This window comes from Arachis ipaensis, chromosome B8, assembly GCF_059453495.1.
Source record: "Arachis ipaensis isolate K30076 ecotype BB chromosome B8, ASM5945349v1, whole genome shotgun sequence".
Lineage (NCBI taxonomy): Eukaryota > Viridiplantae > Streptophyta > Magnoliopsida > Fabales > Fabaceae > Arachis > Arachis ipaensis.
The window spans coordinates 124180694-124200414 of record NC_142443.1 but is presented as its reverse complement, the minus strand read 5'-3'; the positions used below and the strand labels follow the sequence as shown (position 1 = coordinate 124200414).

General features: G+C 35.3%; 2 protein-coding genes across 2 annotated transcripts; one reads left to right on the top strand and one right to left on the bottom strand.

Moving 5' to 3' along the window:
- Window positions 1-2269: 2269 nt before the first annotated feature.
- LOC148549723 (MLP-like protein 43) lies at window positions 2270-4376 on the top strand. Its single transcript, XM_088497281.1, has 2 exons — window positions 2270-2510; window positions 4056-4376. The coding sequence occupies exons 1-2, from the start codon at window positions 2321-2323 to the stop codon at window positions 4328-4330; spliced, it is 465 nt and encodes a 154-aa protein (XP_088353407.1). The 5' UTR covers window positions 2270-2320; the 3' UTR covers window positions 4331-4376.
- A 5564-nt stretch (window positions 4377-9940) lies between these two features.
- On the bottom strand, window positions 9941-14132 carry LOC107613846 (uncharacterized). The gene is made up of 6 exons (XM_088496102.1): window positions 13729-14132; window positions 12748-12871; window positions 12428-12565; window positions 12002-12147; window positions 11047-11167; window positions 9941-10922 (listed from the first exon to the last, which is right to left on the bottom strand). Exons 1-4 carry the CDS (start codon window positions 14091-14093, stop codon window positions 12100-12102), a joined length of 675 nt encoding a protein of 224 aa, XP_088352228.1. The 5' UTR covers window positions 14094-14132; the 3' UTR covers window positions 9941-10922; window positions 11047-11167; window positions 12002-12099.
- Between the last annotated feature and the right edge of the window lie 5589 nt (window positions 14133-19721).

The following is a 19721-nucleotide window of genomic DNA, read 5'->3' as shown; positions in this document are numbered from 1 at the left end:
AAGAACAACAAAAATACAATACCTATATAAGCCTTCAAGAATTTGTCTTCTTCCTCATTCCTCTCCACGGCCTCAAGAATTTGTATGGGCTCCGGACACCAATACAAGGGAAACCTCTCTATCAACTCACCATCTAAAAGGAAAGGGTATTCAATCTCTAGCGACTGAACTTTCACAAACATAGACTTGAAAATTTTAAAAGATTTATATAATAAGAAGATGGAATGACCGGGGAAGCTGCTAAGGTAAAACCACGAACTAACCTTTTCGCACCCCCTTAGATTAAAATAAAGAAAAAAATATTTAACGACGCAGGAAATTTCAGAAAAGCCATCAAACATTCAGAAGCTCAGAGAAAAGCCCAAGAGTTTGGGTGTAACTGCGAAGGAGCACAATTTAGTTGCGTCAAAACTTTGCACTAAAAAAAGGCATTTCAAGTAAAGTTTTGTAAAACGGGGGTATACATATAGAAATAAGCCCAACCCGCCCTTCCTCTCACAAACCCTCTCCTCACTACCACAAGGGAGAAGTTCGATGCCAATAGCCGAACCCTCTTTGATCAGTTTCAGAGCCCTAAGCTCTAGCAATGAGTCGTTATCACAATAGGCAAAAGAACGAGTTTTAACATCAACATGCACCCAGTGACGAGGATTTTCACGTTTGACCTCCACCACTTTTTCCTTTTCTTTTTCCCTAGCCATTGTAAAAAACAAAAAATACAAAGAAAGACAAAAGACCTAACCTTTTGAAGTCTTGTCTCTTTTGTGAACTTAAGCAAAAAGACCAAGGTCAAGAGTTCGTGTCTCTTTCTAAGATGAAAACGGTAATAAAGTATGAATACTATCTACTAACTTAGTGGGTAATTCAAAATGTAACTATTCACATACCATGATGAAAATAACGGTCCAAATCTCATTTAAGGGACAAATACGAAGTTATTATAGTCCGGTTTACAAGGTACAATCATTATTAATTACCAATTTTCAATTAATATTATCGTTATTATTTTCAATATTTAATTTGTTTTAAAACCCTAGCTTGAAAAATAGCAACGTGCGTTGAGTTTGGGGGCTAACATATTCGTCGATAACTGAGGTATAACTATACGACAAAAGCTCAACTTGCTAAAGCGTAAATTTGGCAAGTCAAGCTTGGGGCTATGTGCTGTATCCTTAATACATCGGTGAAACCGGGTTATATCTCGGTAGGTCAAATAAATTCAAATTAATTAATTCCTTATCATAACAAACTTCTCCCCCAAAATCTCGCACTTAGTCGGCTACGACTAACGGACCGACGAATAATTTAACTATAACGGCTATAAATTCGAGGGGAAGCTGACAATAAGGAGACGAAAGATTGGCCAACGCAACAAACGATATTATACTCGCTATTTAAGATATTTTACTGAATCGAGTGTCAGAGTCCTTTTTGTAGGTACTATGTTTGAGTTCAAGTTTACGAGGATACTGCACTTCTAAGCCAAAAATTTCAAAAGCTCTCAAGAATAGAATGGAGCCAACCTATAGCACAGAAGAGTATCCTTGCCAGAATATCACGTGTTTTTACTAGGACTAAAAATTGCTTAGATTATTTTAAATGTTTTAAATGGTTTAATGTACGGGGAAATGTAGATAAATATATTTTATAAAGTAATTCTTCCTTGAGAGAGATGGATTCATGATCTAATATCTTAGTTAAACTATGATGTGCAGACATTGATACGGGACATCACACGACACGGAATATGCCGACACGCGAATTTTAAAATCTTATAAGACACGGGGACACGCATATATATAAAATATAAAGTAATTTTAGATAAATCTCAATAATATTTTGATATTTTATTGATATAAAATATAAATTATTTTTTTATTTATTTTTAATTTTTTATTTTAATTATATCAAGTATTTAAAATATTTTTTATTTTAATAAATAATAATATATATTATATCTAAATTTATTTCAAGAATATATGTTAAAAATAAAACTGGACACGCTGACACGTGATGGTATTTAGGTGTGTCCAAGCATATCCGAAGAAGAATTTTTCTTTTTATTAAGATACGGTTGGACACAGCAAACACGCGTGTCGAACGAGTGTCGATAAGTGTCGTCTCCAAAATTCGTCGGACACGTAGACACGACAACTCAGCGAAGTAACCGTGCTTGGTAGCAGTTAAATAAGGAAGATGGTTGACAATATTGTCATAGGAGGTAGCTTGTTTTCTATATAAGGTCCTACATGGCTGAATGTTTCTCCCCATCATTCGAAATCATCATCATCTAGTAGTGTTTCTTTAGTTTCTCTAAGAGATGGCACTTACTGGTAAGCTTAGCTTTGAAACTGTGATCCGTTCACCTGCTGCAAAGTTCTTCAACCTCATGGCAAGGCAACTCCACCATCTTCAAAATATTTGTGAAAGAATCCATGCGGCGAAACTCCAAGTCGGTAATGACTGGGATAGTGTTGGTGGTTCAGTTAAACACTGGACTTATATCATAGGTAAATCTTAAGCTTCTATAATTGATTTTAGTCTTTACTTAACTTTAATTTTCGAAACTACTCAATAATGGAAGTAATTGTTACAATTAATTAAATTTTACCTCTATTAATTAGCACTCGCATAGTCAAGTTCAACAAATTTATGTACTATTTCTTTTTGAGAAATAATTCATTGATTTTCTTATTTAATATAAATTTAATATTTTAAAAGTAATTGACCAAGTTTCAAATATATTTTCAGATCTTTTAATAAATTAGATCTAGGTGTTATTATTTGACAAACACTACGTTGGTCATCAAGTGGTAAGAAACTCTTTCCTTGTTTAAAGTTGTGGAGTTTAAATCCTTTGGGAGGAGAAACAAAAAACACAAAAAAATCATTGCACTATTTTAAAATAGACAATCATAGTTTCTCAAATCAAAATAATTATCTGATTACTAAAAATAAATATCGAATAAAATATGCCTGTGTGTTTGTCCTAATCTTATTTAGAATAATATCATGGTACGTGTATTCTAAAATGATTTAAATTTTTAAAAGCATACATGATTAAATTTTAAAATAATCTTATATGGAGTCAAATAGGTTTATTAAATTTTCAATAGGGTGAACGCAGATCTGATCATTCGATTAGATAGGATTAAAATTTCAATTCGATTCGCACTAGCTAAAATTATCAGATCGGATCCAATATTTGCGTTTTTAAACTTGGATCAAATCCAATCTACACATTTGTGGATCGGATATCGAATATATTCGATCCGCAAAACATAAAAATATTTTTAAAAATTTATTTTTATTAAAAATATCAAAAGAAAATATTTTTTTCCATTCTTTTAAACATATCTACTCCTAAAATATTATTAAACATATTTTTTAAATAACAAAAATAAAAATTACAATATATATGATAAATATTAGTTTAAATAAAATATAAAAAAAATATTTATTTATCTATTGTGGATCTACAGATATACAAATACCTACTTGAAACTGCAATCTGATTATATTAGTGTTTAGATTAGATTAATATTCACAATTTTTGAATCAGATTCTGATAAATACCATGGATATACGGATTGAATCTGATCTATACATACCTTTAATTTTTAGAGTGATCTTTTCAATTCATGACTTTCATCAATTTAATTTCTCATCTCAATTTTATTATAGTGCTCTTTGAAATTGAACTCTAAGAACTATAGTGATTTCTGAACTCTTTTTTTATGTTGATTAAGCAAACGCACTAAAAACACATGTTAATGTTATTAATTAAAAGAAATATATAAAAAATATAAAATTTAATCTTTTGATGTATTTGTTGTTTATTTATTGAAGTAAATTTTTTATTAATTTTTAATAATAATGATATTAAAAAAGTGAATGCAAAACATTTTATAAATATAAAAAATGTGTTTAAACAACTTAATTTTTAAATTAGTTTTCGATCTTGTATATCTCCTTCAATTTAATTAATATATACATATATTCTCTTTTCCTTTCATCCTCCTTCTTCTGTTCGTTGATATTGATTATAATAACAGATGGCAAGGTGGTTACATGTAATGAGACGATTGACATCATTGATGAGCATAAATATTTGATGATATTCAACCTCTTTGATGGAGATATCAGTAAAAACTATAAGGTTTTTAAGCTAGCTTTTCAAGTGAGTGACAATAGTAATAATAGCACTACTTCAGTTACCTGGACTGTTGAATATGAGAAGATCAATAATGATGTTGAAGCTCCATATGGCTACATGGAGTATGTTGACAAGTGCACTAAAGAAATTGATGCTTATCTTCTCAAGGCATAACGGTGATTATCAAGTTAATTGCTTGTTATGATCTAAATAATCAGTGTGAAGATACAGGTGCAGTCAACTTCATGTAAAGTTGATAAATGAGAGTCGTTAAATAAAAATTGAATCAAATTAATCAAATCATTTAACGATTCTTAACTATCAACTTCATGTGAAATTGACTGCAACTGAATTTTCACAATGTTTTAAACTTGAATATGTGTATGGAATGATTCTCGTTGATTGCGTTATGTGTTATGTTGTGTAATAAAAATAATTGGATATTTATTTATTGTCGCAAGCTTTTAAATTAAATTATAAATAGTTTTACCTAGCTAATGGTATTTTCTCAACAATCGGTAAACAATTAGGACATAAAATTAAGCGATTAATTAGTTCGTGAAAATATTTTTTACTTTTATTGAAACGTGATTAGTTTGTTGAAACATGTTTTGTTTTCAAATAGAAAAAATAGTGAAAATATGCTTGTTTTAGTCATTTTCAAAAAAATTTCAATTTTAAAACTAGAAATAACATAATTATATTTTTAATAAAATTATAAAATTTATGAATATATTTTAGTTTCGTAATTTAGTTAATCTGCTACAAATAATTGTATTATGTTATTAGTTTGATTGCTTGAATTCAAATCAAAGCACATGATTTAAGAAAAATTGTCATTAAAAATTGTTATTTATATCCAGTGATGTTGGGACATAGACAAATAAAAAAAAATTTAAAATTTTGCAATAGAAAAAAGATAATTTAAACAAGAACAAAATTACTACTAATCACCAAAAGAATAAACAAACAAATGTAATATATATATATATATATATATATATATATATATATATATATATATATATATATAGTTAGTTCATGTCTTGTATTTTTCCTATTTAATTTTTTCTAATTTCAAAGATTTTATTATAAATTATTTAGATTGCAAGAATTTATTCCTGTCATAAATTTTATCATGTGTATAATGATAAATTATTAATTTTAAATTTTATTTTAAAAATAAAGAGGTAACAATACAAAATAATTAAAAATTAAAAAAAACCCTCAAAATGAAAGTGGATGGAATTGAACTCTCATCAATTACACGCACCTTGTTTAAAACCCACTAAATAAAGTATCGCATTGTGGGAAAAAACCGTTAGTTCTTTGTGGCATAGTTATCAGAACAGAATCGGTAATCGAACTGGTCAGGTTACTGGGTCACTGGATCACTGGTTTAATTGATGGGTTACTGGTTGAACCGGATAATCCGGTCCTATGTAAATAAAAAATAAAAAAAGTCAAAAGTTTAAAATTAAAATTTAAAATACATATTTTTACTAACATTTTAAAAATATCAAGTTATTTTAAAACAATATGGAATATGAACAATAAATATTTTATTATTTTTACACTATCATAAATATTTTTATTTTGTTTTTATATTAAAATAACTATTATTTTTAAATTTTAATAATTTATTAATTAGTTTATATCTATTATAATGTTATATAATTATAAAAAAATAAGTGAGTTTATAATTATTGTTAAATAAAAATATAATTAATTTAAGAATGAATAAGTTTATAATTAAAATTAAAATAAATTAAATAAAAATAAATTATTTGATGAAAAATATCTATATGTATTATAATTTGCATAATTTTTAATGAGAAACATAGTGGCCTTGTGGTTGTAGACTTCTTTTGTTTCCTTGAGGGCAAGGGTTCAAACCCTACCTTAAGCATTTTGAAAATATTTTCACTCTCAAGCAGTTCGGTCGGACCGGTTCGTACTAGTTTGATTCTTTGTACGGTCTAAACACCAGACCGAACCAGTATAAAATCTGGTTCACTAGTTTTTCGATTGAACCGACCAATCCGATCCGATTTTTACAACAATGCTTTGTGGTATAATGCAAAATACTGTACTTTCAACCCAAAATGTTTCCAAAAAATTTAAACCTAAATATCTAAAAATACTAATTAAAACACAAAAACATTGTTTTCAATTTCATGTGACTTTTTGAAAATATTTTTTACATACTTTCAAGTTTCTTTTTTATTTTTACTGAAAATGAGCAAATTAATCATACTTCTAAACTTTTTTCTTTTTCAAAATTAAAATAGTTTATTAAATTTGACTTTTAAAATATAAATTTTTAAAAATTGTAATACTAGTATTTGTTTATATGAAACTAAAAATGATTTTTCATCAGTACAAACAACGACAATTATAGTTGTTAAAATAAATTTTAAATTTAAAAAGACTGTTACGGCCCAGCCCAGCTAGGTGTGAAGACCGACCCGGCCCAAAGACCTACCGACCCGATTGGGCGAGTCACCGTACCCGCCCGTCTGGCGACCCGGCCATGCACCTTCCTTGCCAGCTGCATAACAGATGGGGAGAAGAAAACTTCCTGAAAAGAGGCCTTCTCCTATGGGGCCCACTTTTCTAACAAGGTATATAAGGGGAGGGTCCTACCCCTCCCCCAAGGTACGTCACACACATCATCTTATCCCTTTCTCACCTGCACACCTGTCTGACTAGAGCGTCGGAGTGTCTTTGCAGGTGGCACCCCCCTCCACACGAAGAGCTCGTGAAGTCGGCTGCTCCAGCCTCACTCCCACATCCTTGAACCAGGCGAAACCCCACCTTTCCAACTCTGCAATCTCCCCGAACCGTCCGGTACCCGAGCTACCGTACATTGGCGCCATCTATGGGGATTGCCTAAATGGACGTCATACGGGGTCCTAGAGAACTTGGCCGCGGGGTAGAGCCCAGAGGGGCAGCCTCCGTGGCCTCCTCCTGGGAGCACACAAGGTCCCCTCCACGACGACCCGAGCCGTCTTCACGATCCCAAGAGAGACGCCCATTTGGGGGAACAGGCAGCAATAGATCCAGAATAATGCAGGAATTACGTCATAGGATACAGAACCTAGAACGCCAGCTGGCAGATCAGGAACATCATCAAAGAACTCCCGAGCCAAGCCCTTCCCGGTCTACCGAGGCGCGCGGAAGAACTCCTCAAAAAAGTCACTCCCGGCGCATGCCTAGCCCACGATCTGAATCTGAAAGCGCTTGGGAGGAACAGGAACGCCCAAGAAGACGTCGTGATCTCGTGACATACACTCGGCCTGAAAGGAGATGCGCCACAGGGCGTGAGCGGGAAGACGGCGGAGAAAGGCCGAGGAGAATGCGGCGACCCGTGATAATGGGCGCAACCCCGTTTCATCGTTCCATCCTCGAGGTCCGGCTACCAAAGCACTTTGATAAGCCGACGGACATGAGGTACGACGGAACCCAAGACCCCCAGGAGCATCTTACGGCCTTCGAGGCCAGAATGAACTTGGAGGGAGTAGGCGATGAAGTAAGGTGTCGCGCCTTCCCGGTTACCCTGGCAGGACCTGCAATACGGTGGTTTAACAGCCTCCCACAAGGCTCCGTCGCTAGTTTTTCGGACATTAGCCGCGCTTTCTTGGCCCAATTCACTACCCAAACCGCGAAGGCAAAACACCCAATCAACTTACTCGGGGTGACACAAAGGCCTGGCGAGCCGACCAGAAAATACTTAGACCGGTTCAACGATGAATGTTTGGAGATCGACGGGCTAACTAATTCGGTGGCCAGTTTATGTCTGACGAATGGACTCCTGAATGAGGATTTCAGGAAGCACCTCACCACGAAACCCTTATGGACGATGCAAGAGATCCAAAGCGTGGCCAGGGAATATATCAACGATGAAGAAGTCAGTCAAGTTGTGGCAGCCAACAAACGGCAGCCCGCCTACAACCAACCCTGGCAGCATGGTTGCGGGGAAAGGCCGAAGGAGCACGCCAGAGACGGCGGGCCGAGCAAGACATCCAGGCCGTTTCTCTGAGTCAGAAAATTCACCAACTACACCCCCTCACCGTTCCCATCGTAGAAGTTTATCAGCAGATAGCTGAGAAATGAATTCTATCAAAGCCCCGACCTCTCAAGGACAGAACAGGGAGGAACAAGGGCCTCTATTGTGATTATCATAAGGGCTATGGACACAAGACACATGACTGTTTCAACCTGAAGGACGCGCTAGAACAAGCGATCTGGGACAGAAAGCTGGCTGAATTCTCCCACCTCATCAGGGAGCCAAGGAGACGAGATCGCGACCGCGAGGGAGAGGAAAAGACCCGCGCAGTGAAGCGATGTCAGGAGCCAGAGGACAACGAGCACGACTTTACCATAGTAAACGTGGTAACAGCAATAGACGCGGCTCCAAGGTCGAGGTCAGCACACAAGAAGGACGCCAAAGTCCTGGCGATCTCCTCCTCTTCCGTGCGAAGCTCCAAAAAGGTTCCGCCCATCTCGTTCAGTCAGGAGGACCAGTGGTTCGATGAGGTCGCGGAAAACCCTCCCATGGTCATCACGGCCAGAGTGGGAACCGGCCTTATCAAGCGGATCCTCGTAGACACCGGGGCCGACTCGAATATCATGTTCCGTAATGTGTTCGACGCCTTGGGTCTCCGGGATGCCGACTTAAGGACTCACCAGCACGGTGTAGTAAGTTTGGGCGACCACTTCATCAAGCCCAACGGGATAATCTCCCTACCAGTAAAGAAATTTATAGAATTAATCGTGTTGTAAGTATAGTTTCTAAACCAACAGAGAATCCTTTCGTACAAAAGTTTGGTTGTCACAAGTAACAAACCCAATAAAATTTATAAACCGAAGTATTCAAACCTTGGGTCGTCTTCTCAAGGAATTGCAGGGAGGTATGATCTGTTATTGGTTATAGAAAACAATATTTTTTTGGGTTTGAAAAGGTTTGAACAAGGGAAATAAATTGCAGGAATTAATAAATTAATAACTAATAAAACTCTTAGCAAGGTATAAAAATTTGGAAGTCCTATCCTAGTTATCCTTATCGATGGTGATGAGAATTGAGTTTTAATCCCACTTAGTTAACCTTTACTAAAGTAAAGAAAAGTCAAGTGGATAAATCAATTTAACACCTAAAGTCCTAGCCAACTCCTAAGGAAAGACTAGAGTTATAGGAATTTAAATCAATCAGCAAAGATAACAATTATCAATCACGACCACTACAAAAAAAAGGTTAAAATGGCGGTTATTTTTGGAAATTACGGCGGTTAGAACCGCCATTATTACCAAAAATGGCGCCTCCAAGAAACGCCGTTATTCTGGGCGCCATTCTGGTTATTACGGCGGTTTTCAGAAAACCGCCACAATTACCTTGGTTAAAACGGCGGTTTTTGGATAGGTTAAAACGGCGGTAATAAAATGACACTTTCTGATTGGTTAAAACGCGCGATTTTTAAATGGGTTAAAACGGCGGTTCAAACCGCCATTATTTCCAGAGTTAAAACGGCAGTTCAAACTGCCATTTTTACCCTAATAGTGTTGTTTTGATTGGTTAAAATGGCATTTTTGAACCGCCATTTTTACCCTCACCGCCATTTTTGTAGGATTAAAATGACAATTACAAACTACCCTTTTTCACCGAAATATTTTTTTATCGTTTAAAAAGATAGTTTTTACCGTCATTTTTACCACGTTAAATAAATAATTTTTTATTAAAATTTCACAATAAAAAAATCATAATCCATAAACAAAATATAGAAAATAAACTCTATTTTGATTACTTTTTTTATTCCAAATTTATCTAAATATTATACATTGGTTCTCATCATTTAATTTTCTCTACACATCAAAACCCAACCAAAAAAATAAAGAGCACGTCACCTAATTTACATTTAAAAGTACACACCTAACTTAATACATTTACACCAACCATGGTCAACAAAATCATGGGTACACACTCATTTTCATTGACAATTTCAAGCCTGGGAATCTTAATTTTCAAAACTTCATTGCAAATTTGGCCCATTGAGTTGTAGAATGACAATAGATTAGATAATTATTTCAGACATTTTTTCCATAACCTTACTTGCCAATTTCTCTCTTTCTTGATTCAACTTCAGTCTCTCTATGTATGGCCCTGCATTCCTCACTGTTGCACCCTGTATTCAGATATGATTTCACCATCACCTCCATAGGTCGAGCAAACTGAAACCTAATACTAAAAAATGGGATTAGAAATATATTTTCATGTACACATCATGTAAGAAAACCTGCATAAGAATAAAGAATAACTAACAAATTAATATAAGCAATTGATAAGAACATAACTAATTATTCTCAAAGGTAAAAATGAGGCAGGTATCAATAACTCAAGAGAAAATGCACATGCCAAATCAATGTAGAAACTTCTTTGGAAGACATAGGTCAATGCATCAATCATACAACACATTATTAAGGTTTTTTTATTTTTTTTTACTTCATATCAGGTAGCAGGGCATACAAATCAAGAAAAAAATGATATCATCTCCCCTCAGACATATAACAAATTACCTATGAGAACAATCCAAAAGGTGTTTGTTCAGTCCTCATCACCTGACCCCTCCCATCACAAGTTGAACATATTTTCATTTTAGAGCCAATCTTTGCTCCAGTACCACTACAGACTTCACATGTTTCCAAATGAGAAAGGTCAAATTCTTTCTCTATTTCGAAAATTGCCTCAGAAAATGTCAAGGAGAAATCATACCTGTTGACATTTGAATCAAACTTTTAAACACGGATAACATTTACCTTATGAAGCTAAGTATAAAAATTATTGAACTGACTAACATGGGCACAAGAAATACCCAACTAAATGCTGCATAACTTACTGGATGTCTTGACCCTTAGTAACAGTACTTCGACATGTTCCAAATCCAGTAGAATCCATGCCACGACAAAAGCCACCCATACTTAGCCCAAAAAAGTCTCAAATAAATCAAATGGATTGGTCTGCAAGAGAAAAGATTATTACATATGAATTCCTAGAAAAGCAACTAAAAAATTAGTAAATAAAATAAAACACAACTTTAACTGCCATGCATTCCAACCCGGAGCAATGGCCAAATATTTAGTAGTGTACTTTTCATGCACACCTCATAAGCAGCACTAGTCCAATTCCAATTAAAATATTTTAACAATTATATCTTACTATTCATAAATATTTCAATTTAACACAATAACGTATAAGTAGTTATCAGTTATTACAGGTCCTCCCTTGCAACCACAAAATAATTGGCCATGGTTTTGAAAGCCATAACATATAAGTAGTTATTTCAATCTTCCACTCTATAAGGACTCTTGTAAAGCCAAATCAAATAGAACATCATTTCCCTTCTCTTTCACACACATACTAACTCTCTCACATAGTTACCACATTCCTGCAGACATGCTATTTCATTTTTTAATATCTGATTTAACTTTTACTATATACGCTCTATTTATTATTATATCATTATTATCATTACTAGAGACTAGAGACATCAAAGGCATGTTCACAAGTAAAAGCCGCAACTGAAGCTAAGTATCATATAATAATAATAATAATAATAATAATAATAATAATAATAATAATAATGATGTAGTAACCAATACCAATGAACAAGAGAGATGTATAGGGGGTATTCATTTTATTTTATTTGTGATACTAATTAACTAAGCCATAGATAAAGGAACTACATGAAAATTGTGAACAAATTGCAGTTCAATTATATTGCAATTAGAAATTCAACAAAGAAAGAAAGGGGTTAAAAGCTATTTTTCCAAAACAAAATTTACATGCAGCACCTTCCAACCATAATGATCCTGAAGTTTGTTCAAAGCATGAGAGCAGCATCTTTTGATATCATCACTGCAATCATTGAACCACTAATTGAAAATAGTTGTTACAAGTATTTTGGATGGTTGATTGGAGGGAATTTCACTAGAGATAGCTGCATAATTATAACAGTGAAGCATTAGAAACTGCAAAAGTGGTCTTAAAACTTGTTTAATAAAGAATAACAAACTACTGTTTAAGATGGAAACAATGAGATAATAGATATGCATGTTCTAATGATGAAACATACTACTTAATTAGCATTTCAATTTAGAGTTGTATATCAAGTTATTTCCATGAACATAGAGACTTGAGATATACAATTTTTGGGTGTTATAATAATTTTGAAAACAAAATTTCATATGCTGAAAGAGGAATAAGAGGTTTATGCTTACCAGCTGAGCAATCAACAAGGCACCTAGTAGGAGAAGACCGGGTCTTTCGACATATGACCAGCTGCGAGACCTAGTGAAATATACACTAAATATACACCACCAATTACTGAAATTCAACAATGGAACACAAGAATGGGGCTACAAACAAAATTAATTCCAACCTTGAAGAGGATTAAAGAATGAAAATCAAAACCATAAAATAAAAAAGGAGTAGATCAAGTTTCAGATGCAATAATCACATATGAGCATTTGAATTCAGCAAAATCAAATCACAGATCAAGTGCAAACCAAGAGAACAAAGGAAAAGAGGGAGAACCTACCTCGTGAGTCTGCCGAAAGAGAATCTCACAGCACAGTAGCTCGATGGACGAAATTCCCGACGTAGGAGAATGCCATCGGAGAATTTCACAGCACAGTAGCACATATGATAGAATGATGTTGCGGCTGTCCAAATCAAGTCAACATGTCAAACTCAAATTCTAACTTTAAAATTTCAAAATCTAATTGAGCTAAACGATGCTGCGGCTATCCAAATCAAGTCAACATGTCAAACTCAAATTCTAACTTTAGAATTCCAAAATCTAATTGAGCTAAATGATGTTGCGGCTGCCAGCTTAATTATTTATATATTCAGAGAATAAAGTAACTTTATTGTTACACGAAGCAATAAACATCACAAGTACTGCGCAGTCAAAACTAGGCCAGTAATTAAAACCTGTCACATAAGCACAAAATCTGGCATATAAAATTTGGTTCCCTAAATACTAAAAATATTTCAACAGATAGCACAGAGGAACAAAACTATTTTGCTTCTATACTGCCATTATGTGTACAAACTATGACTAAATCTAACAACAGAGACGTATCAAATTTCAGCAGATGCTCTATACCTCTTCCTTGAGTCTATTCTCAACATAGAAACCAGACAATTGCTACATACTGAACTAACACACTAGCAAAAGAGAGCAGCACTACTGCACGAGAAGCTGCAACTTCTTCATTCCATTACTAACTCTCATGCTGTAATTCATCCTTTCTTTCTTTTCAATTTCATTGAATCTCCTAAATTTAGAAAATGTTCATTCAGTATCCTTACATTCAGTATCCTTAGATATCTTTAATTCCAAAATAACTGGATAAAGGAGAATTCAAAGATGTAACTTATTACAAATTTATCTATGATAGGAATTAATTAATTCCAATTTCAATTCCTTATCAGCATATCCAATTTCACAGAAGCAAAAAGCAGAGAAATAATTTGCACTTTTGAACCCTAGAATGTAAAAAAGTAGGAAGCTAACCTGCCATATCCAGAACGAAAGGGAGGCGTTAAAGATTTTCGCGGAGAAGACATATAGTTAGGACGACAAGGAGAGGAAGCTGAAGGAGACGTCACCGAAGGAGATCGCGGCTGAAAGAGATGTCGCCGAAGGAGGTCGTCGCTGGATGAGATATCATTGGAGAAGATTGTCGTCGGAGAGAAAGAGGATCGGAGGTCATCGCACAGGCCAGGGGCAGCGACTATGGAGAAACAACGTCGGCAAAACGTGGTTCCATGACGTGAGGAAGCGACTATGGGGAAGAAAGCGCGTGTGTGGCTTGGAACCTTCAGTTTCGTTGGAGGCAGCGATGCTGAAGTGTGAAAGCGTAGTGGACGAAGCAACATAGACGAAAGAGAGAAGGGAGAGGCCACCGTATGCGTAGTGTTAAGGGTTCTGGAATTAGGGATTGCAAATTTTTGCATTTTATACCTACGTGATAATGGCGGTTCAAAACCGCCAGAATTACCAGAACCGCCACCAAATACAAGTTAATTATGGCAGCCACAAAAAATGCCATAATGTTTGAATATTACGGCGGTTTTTCAAAACTGCCGTAATATAAATGCCATTTTAAACTCTTTTTTTTTGTAGTGGATGAGTTTGACAACTCAAGAGTCACCAATTAATCAACCAAAACTAAAAGGGAAAAATCTAAATTATTTATATAAATAAAGGAAAGTAATCATAATTCTGAAATACCTCGATTTATATTAAATAAAGAAAATTCTAACATGAATGGTTCGTAAGCCAATTTGGCAACATAAGTAATCAACAAACAAAAGCATTAAAGTATCTGAAAGCAGAAGAGAGATATAAAGTAAAAGGAATATTGAACCTGAGAGGAAGTTGAAATCCTAAATCTTTTAAGAGGAATCCTAATCCTAAAACCTAAGAGAGAGGAGAGAACCTCTCTCTCTAAAAACTACATCTAAATTATGAAAAGTGAATAATCGAAGACCTCTTATGAATGGATGCATTCCCCCACTTTATGGCCTCTAATCTGTGTTTTCTGGGCCGAAAACTGGGTCAAAAACAGCCCAGAAATTGCCCCCAGCGTATTCTGGTACGTACAGGTCGCGGGAAAGTGACGCGGAAGCGTCGTCCACGCGTTTGCGTGGATTGCGTTTCTGCCAGGTCATGCGTCCGCGTGATCCACATGTTTGCGTCATCTGGCTTCGGGGCAGCTATGGCAAATTATATATCGTTGCGAAGCCCCGGATGTTATATTTCCAACGCAACTAGAACCATCTCATTTGGACCTCTGTAGCTCAAGTTATGACCGTTTGAGTGTGAAGAGGTCAGGCTGGACAGCTTAGCAATTTCTTCAACTTCTTGTATTCCTTCCACTTTTGCATGCTTCCTTTCCATCCTCTGAGTCATTCCTGTCCTGTAATCTCTAAAATCACTTAACACACATATCAAGGCATCAAATAGTAATAAGAGAGGATTAATATTAGCAAATATAAGTCCAAAAAAGCATATTTTCAATCATAGCACAAAATCAGGAAGGAGAATGTAAAACATGCATTTTGTATGAACAAGTGTGTGAAAGATTGATAAAATCCACTCAATTGAGCACAAGATAAACCATAAAATAGTGGTTTATCAACCTCCCCACACTTAAACAATAGCATGTCCTCATGCTAAGCTCAAGAGAAGCTATAAGGGAGTGAAGAGGAGTGGTAGAATGTATGAAATGCAACCTATCTATATGAATGCAACTACATGCAAAGATGTTTCTATCTACTTGGTTAAAAGTAAATAAGCTCTTCAAGACAAACATAAATCAGATTTCACTAATTCAAATTATACAATAAAAGACAAGTAAACTTGTAAGAAGACAGCCCATGAAAGCAGGGAACATAGAATCAAGCATTGAACCTCACTGGTAGTGTATATCACTCTAACTCTCAAGTGTCTAGGGTCAATCACTCTACTCTTCCCTAGTCATGCTTTCTCAACCTTGTTCTTCATCTAACCAATCAACAAATATTTAGTATACCAATGCAAACATCATGAGGTCTTTTCAGGGTTGTAATGGGGCTGAGGTAAAGGTATATATATATATATATATAAGGCTAAGTGAGCTAACAAAGTGAATTCTTGATTAGTCTAAGATCTCACCTAACATATACATACTTTATATAATTTAAAATGCTTTACCTAGCTACCCAAAATTTTCCCACTTTTGTATTACATGCTCATGTATCAAACTTATTTTTGAATTTTGTCCCATGTGCATTGATTCTTTTTATTTTGCATTTGGGGTAATATTATTTTTCTTTTTTCTTTTTTTTGTATCCCCTTATTTAATTACTTAATATTTTTTTTAATGCACATGCTAATTTAATTATTTTGATTTCACATGAGCATGCTTCCCAAATTTTCAAATAACTTATTCAATTTAATTCCCTTTTTTTTTCTATCATCTCATATTCCCATAAAATTCTCCATACTTAAATTATACACAATATCTATCTTAAGCTAACCAAGGATTTAACTTGGGATTTTTATTTTGTTTTTCTGCTTAAGGCTAGTAATGTGGTTATGGAATAGAGGGGGTTTATTTGGGAGAAGTGCGCTAAAACAAGTAATGGCCTCAATCGTATGCAAGCATGTAAATACACTAAATAATGGACATATAGAGTGGAACAAGGTAAAGATTGCAATTATAGAGAAGAAAACACACAAGAATAAAATATTTATGGTTAACTAATGTAACCATGTAATTAATCTCAAAATCTCACAGGTTGTGTGTTCTTTGGCTCAAAAACCATGTTCCACATACAACTTCAAACAAATTTAACACATAGAAAATTTTAATTTTTTATTTAAATTAGTGAATTTTTTTTTCAAAAATAGGGTCCTAGAAAGAAACTTATTATTTTTCAACTAAGTAGTATTTAAATGCAAACAATCAACTACACATGCAATCTATTATGCAATGCAACAATGAACTAATGAAGAAAATAAGACATTGGTGTTGAGAAGAGAATAACTAACCCATGGAGATCGGTATCGACCTCCCCACACTTAAAGATTGCACCGTCCTCGGTGCATGCTAAGATGTACAAGTGGACGGGCTGCTCCCACTGATGCCTTTCTCTATAGATTGTGCAGATTGACTTGTCTGTCTCTCCATATAGAAGTTCTTCCTTTTCCCTTCCTCGGTGGCCATCCTGAAAGAAGAGGAAAAGGGAGAAAAGTAACCCAGAAATAAAGATAAGAAAAATAAATAAAATATGGGTTGGTAATGCCAAATAATAAAGGTTTCAATTACATGGTAGCTACAACATGCAGTGAGAAAACAGTAGAAGCATACGACATATCAATAGTGCAAGAATTGCAACAATGGGGAAGAGGGTGTGGGTAATGCAAAATAGTGTAAGTGCGTATCAATGCAAAAGGAATATCAGTATTATAAAAATTAGCATTGACTTATGAATAATAATACCCAATTAGAATAAAACAAGTCATGAAGCACCAGAATAATTCAAAAAGATGTAACAGTTGAATGAGAAAAATTTTAACACCAATGAAAAAATAATAATTTTAGAAAAGAAAATAAAAATATACCCAAGGTTAAAATGCAATGGATGAAAGTATGTAAATAAACTAAATAAAATAGAATGGAAGTAAAGAGGGATGAGAAGTTAAAAAGATGAAGTAAGAAAGAAAGAAGAAAGAAGAAAAGATAGAAAAAATTAGGATTAGAAAAGAAAAGATAAGATAATTGGTGCTGATTTGGATAAGTTGTGCGGCACATGCGACGCAGACGCGTGGTTCACGCGTTCGCATGATTGGCAAGGGAAATAAATTACAGAAATTAATAAATTAATAACTAATAAAACTCTTGGCAAGGTATGAAAATTTGGAAGTTCTATCCTAGTTATCCTTATCGATGGTGATGAGAATTGAGTTTTAATCCAACTTAGTTAACCTTTACTAAAGCAAAGGAAAGTCAAGTGGATAAATCAATTTAACACCTAAAGTCCTAGCCAACTCCTAAGGAAAGACTAGAGTTATAAGAATTTAAATCAATCAGCAAAGATAATAATTAGCAATCACGATGAGTTTGACAACTCAAGAGTCACCAATTAATGAACCAAAGCCAAAAGGAAAAATCTAAATTATTTATATAAATAAAGGAAAGTAATCATAATTCTGAAATACCTCGATTTATATTAAATAAAGAAATTCCTAACATGAATGGTTCGTAAGCCAATTTGGCAACATATGTAATCAACAAACAAAAGCATTAAAGTATCTGAAAGTAGAAGAGAGATATAAAGTAAAAGGAATATTGAACCTGAGAGGAAGTTGAAATCATAAATCCTTTAAGAGGAATCCTAATCCTAAAACCTAAGAGAGAGGAGAGAACATCTCTCTCTAAAAACTACATCTAAATTATGAAAAGTGAATAATCGAAGACCTCTTATGAATGGATGCATTCTCCGACTTTATGGCCTCTAATCTGTGTTTTCTGGGCCAAAAACTGGGTCAAAAACAGCCCAAAAATTTCCCCCAGCGTATTCTGGTACGTACAGGTCGCGGGAAAGTGACGCGGAAGCGTCGTCCACGCGTTTGCGTCATCTGGCTTCGGGGAAGCTATGGAAAATTATATATAGTTGCGAAGCCTCAGATGTTATCTTTCCAATGCAACTAGAACCATCTCATTTGGACCTCTGTAGCTCAAGTTATGACTGTTTGAGTGCGAAGATGTCAGGCTGGACAGCTTAGCAATTTCTTTAACTTCTTGTATTCCTTCCACTTTTGCATGCTTCCTTTCCATCCTCTGAGTCATTCCTGTCCTGTAATCTCTAAAATCACTTAACACACATATCAAGGCATCGAATAGTAATAAGAGAGGATTAATATTAGCAAATATAAGTCCAAAGAAGCATGTTTTCAATCATAGCACAAAATCAGGAAGGAGAATGTAAAACATGCATTTTGTATGAACAAGTGTATGAAAGATTGATAAAATCCACTCAATTGAGCACAAGATAAACCATAAAATAGTGGTTTATCAAGGAGATCGGTAATGGCTGAGTTCGTGGTTCTGCGAGACTCCACGGCCTACAACGTCATCCTAGGAAGAAAGACTATCAACGATCTTGGGGCAGTGATCAGTACAAAGATGCTGGTAATGAAGTTCATCGCTAACGACGGATCCGTTGGATCCATAAAGGGGGACTTGGAAACGGTAGTCGCTTGCGACAATGCCAGTCTTTCCTTAAGGAAGAAATCTAAAGAAGCATCGGGAGTATTCCTCGCCGACCTGGACGCTAGAGTCGATGACAAACCCAGACCCGAACCGGAAGGGAACTTAGAAAGGTTCAGGGTTGGCGACACAGAGGAAAAGTTCACTTTCGTGAACAGGAATCTCCCACACGACCTGAAGAAACCTTTAATGGAAATGATCAGGGCTAACGGCGACCTGTTTGCCTGGTCACCAGCCGACATGTCGGGGATAGACCCCCAGGTTATGTTGCATCGCTTGGCCGTCAACGCGAGGGCCAAGACGGTCACTCAGAGGAGAAGGAAAATGTCACAAGAAAGTGCAGAGGAGGTGGCCAGGCAGACGGCCAGCCTTCTCGAAGTGGGATTTATCCGGGAACTCGACTACTCGACTTGGCTGTCGAATGTAGTTCTGGTTAGAAAGCACAATGGGAAATGGAGGATGTACGTAGATTACTCCGATCTTAACAAAGCATGTCCCAAAGACTCCTACCCCCTCCCCAATATAGATGCGCTCATCGACGTGCCGGCGGGATATAGGTATCTGAGCTTCATGGATACTTATTTTGGCTACAATCAGATACTGATGCACCGGCCAGACGAGGAGATGACAGCGTTCATAACGCCGGGGGGGACATATTGCTACAAGGTAATGCCGTTCAGGCTGAAGAATGCAGGGGCCACCTACCAAAGGTTGATGAATAAGATATTCAGCGACCTCATAGGCAAAA